The sequence below is a fragment of the Trypanosoma cruzi genome, genomic scaffold (genome assembly GCF_000209065.1).
Source record: "Trypanosoma cruzi strain CL Brener 1047053516455 genomic scaffold, whole genome shotgun sequence".
Classification (NCBI taxonomy): Eukaryota; Euglenozoa; class Kinetoplastea; order Trypanosomatida; family Trypanosomatidae; genus Trypanosoma; species Trypanosoma cruzi.
The window spans coordinates 18107-21160 of record NW_001849413.1 but is presented as its reverse complement, the minus strand read 5'-3'; the positions used below and the strand labels follow the sequence as shown (position 1 = coordinate 21160).

Genomic DNA, 3054 nt, shown 5'->3' with positions numbered 1-3054 from the left:
GTGTCGTGTGGCGGTGCTGTGAATTGGTGCGGTCCACGTTTGTACACATATTTCCGTTTGTGTCCGCGTCGTTGCTGCGGCGGTGCACCGGGAGCGTGTGACTGATCACTTTATCACCTGCAGGCTGTTTTGGCAGGACTTTGAATGGCGTTGCCGAATAATAAAACTCCGCTTGCATGTCTCTCTCCGTGTTTGTGTGTGTTGGCTTCCGCCGTGTTGTTGTTGTTGTTGCTGTTTTCTGTGTGCGATGATTCTCCGTGCCGCCCCTTCCGGATTGTCTCGTGCCCCACTCACTGCGTGGCTGCTCTGCTCTGCTCCTCACTGACTTTTCTGGTGTATTGCCGCTGTTGCTGTTGTACTCTTCACTTCTTGAACACATACACACGCTAGGAAAGAAAGCAACCAAACGCGAATCGCCACTGTGAAATTCGAAGTCTCTGAAAGGACCAACAACAGCACACACACCGCCCACACACACATATTTATATGCTCTCACGTGTTGCTGCAATGAAGGCACCCCGCACACACAACCGTCGCCGCGTGACCGGATCCAGCGGAGGGAGGAGGGAAGGAAGAGAGAGTGAGCCGCAGAGGCCCAAAATGTCCCGGCGTGTGTTTACTTCCGCGGTGCTGCTCCTACTTGTCGTGATGATCTGTTGTGGTGGAGCTGCGACCGCTGAGGTGGGAAGTAATGCTGATGCTTCAACTTCTGGGTTGGCATTGACGGGTGCCATTACTGCAGAGGGGAGTGCTTCAGGGGGTGTTGAGGGGCTGCAACGGGTCGATCTATTTGTGCCGCAGACGACGCAGGTGCTGCCGAAGACGGGGACTGACTCAAGTCGGAGGGATTCATTTGTTTCACCCTCTCTCGTCAGTGCTGGTGGAGTAATTGCTGCTTTTGCCGAAGGTCACATAGATGCCAAAAAACCCCATACTGAATCAACTAAGCCGTCTTCTGATGTTGTTGCGGAGTACATCGACTCTGCGTGGGAATGGCCCACTCTTGTTGAAAAGGTCAAAAAGGAAGAATGGAGGGCACACACCGTACTTGGTAAAGCGGAGGGAGAGGGGAGTTTGGATGTTGTGCGCCACCCCACAACAACCATGAAGGGCAATAAGGTGTTTCTTCTTGTGGGAAGCACTGCCCTGTCCCCTGTAATTGGGGGTTGGAAAGAGGGCAGCTTGGAACTAAAACTGGTTGTTGGTGAGGTCACGAAGACTTCTGCGGGCGGCGAGCCGAGTCAGTGGATAAAATGGGGCGAAGTTCAATCGCCGGTGAAGCGGACTACTTTGGCTGCTCAGAAAGGTAACTTGACGGATTATATTGCTTCTGGTGGCTCAGGTGTTCTGATGGAGGATGGCACCATTGTGTTTTCTCTGATGGCGGTGAATGAAAAAAATGTTTTTGACGTTTACTCCATGATTATTTACTCGAAGGACAACGGCAGTACCTGGTCGCTCTCTGAGGACATTTCCCCTGCGAAATGCGGTGCACCCCGCATCACCGAGTGGGAGGGATCACTTCTCATGATTATTGACTGCGAGGATGAACAGAGGGTGTACGAGTCGCGTGACATGGGGACAGCGTGGACGGAGGCAGTCGGGACACTCCCAGGCGTGTGGACCAAGTCAAAATCGGAAGAATATCCGGAAGGAGGCTTGCATGTGGATGCCCTCATCACCGCGGCCATTGGGAAAAGGAGGGTCATGCTGTACACTCAGAGAGGGTACGCCTCGGGGGAAAACGCCAATACGCTCTACCTTTGGGTCACGGACAACAACCGCTCTTTTTCTGTTGGACCGGTTGGCATGGACAATGCTGGGGAGAAGGAGCTCGCCAGCACCCTGCTGTACTCGGATGGCAAGTTGCATCTTTTACAACGGAGGGGCAGTGGTGAAGGCAGTGCCATTTCACTCTCCTGCCTGACGGAGGAACTGAAGGAAATTGAGTCCGTCCTCAGTACTTGGTCGCAAAAGGACGTTTTCTTCTCCAGCTTTTCTATACCCACGGCGGGTCTGGTGGCAGTTTTGTCAAACGCATCGGCTAACAACGAAACGTGGAACGACGAATACCTTTGCCTGAATGCGACGGTGACGAACGCCACGAAGGTCAAAGATGGGTTTCAGTTGACGGAGCCTGACTCCGGGGTAATGTGGCCTGTGAACACTCGGGATGATAATGTGCGTCATGTATCTTTGAGCCACAACTTCACACTTGTGGCGTCGGTGACAATCGAAGAGGCTCCGAGTGAGAACACACCCCTACTGACTGCGGTATTGGTTGACGCTGGGCCCGAGTATTTCATGAGACTGTCGTACACCGCGGATAACAAGTGGGAGACGATGTTCAAAGACGATAAAAAACCAACAACGAAAAGCAGGCCTTGGGTGCCGAAGAAAGAACACCAAGTGGCACTCATGCTGCAAGGCAACAAGGCCTCTGTGTACATTGATGGTAAGTCGCTGGGGGAGGAAGAAACGCCGTTAAAAGGTGAGACACCACTTGAGCTTTTTGGGTTTTGTTTTGGCGCGTGCGACATTGATGATGATGATGATGATGGTGGTGATGATGATGGTGGTGGTGATGGTGATGATGATGATGAGGACAGTCCGGAGGAGTCCAGTCCGGAGGAGGCCAGTCCGAAGGAGTCCAGTCCGAAGGAGATCGGCAAAAAGTCTCGTGTGACGGTGACGAACGTCTTTCTGTACAACCGCCCACTGAATCCCACTGAGATGACCGCAATCAAGGACAGGAAACCCGTTTCGACGAGAGCTCCAGAACCACAAGTGAAAATTGCTCCCAAACCTGTCGCACCTGCTGCACCTGCGGTGCCTGGCCCACGGGAAGTACCAGCAGCACCGGGGAGGACAACTGTGGGGAGAACCGCCAATACCCAACATGCGCCAGCGGAACGCTTGACTTCTGCTGGGAATGAGGGGACGGCACGGGAAAAGGGTGATGGTGGGGCAAATGGTGATGCTGGTTCCGCGTACGGGAGGGAACTGCTGCCTCTGCTGCTTCTGCTGGGACTGTGGGGCTTTGCGACTGCGTGA

At 53.7% G+C, this 3054-nt stretch overlaps 1 protein-coding gene across 1 annotated transcript, besides 2 other annotated features; it reads left to right on the top strand.

Annotated features, from left to right (window-relative positions):
* Nucleotides 1-3054: part of a sequence feature (areas not merged during assembly with more than two copies in the genome that could not be assigned to a particular haplotype) that runs on past both edges of the window.
* Nucleotides 487-3054, top strand: Tc00.1047053506345.90 (trans-sialidase, putative; the record flags this gene model as incomplete). Its single annotated transcript, XM_806951.1, has 1 exon — nt 487-3054. The coding sequence occupies one exon, from the start codon at nt 487-489 to the stop codon at nt 3052-3054; it is 2568 nt and encodes an 855-aa protein (XP_812044.1).
* Nucleotides 2541-2603: a microsatellite.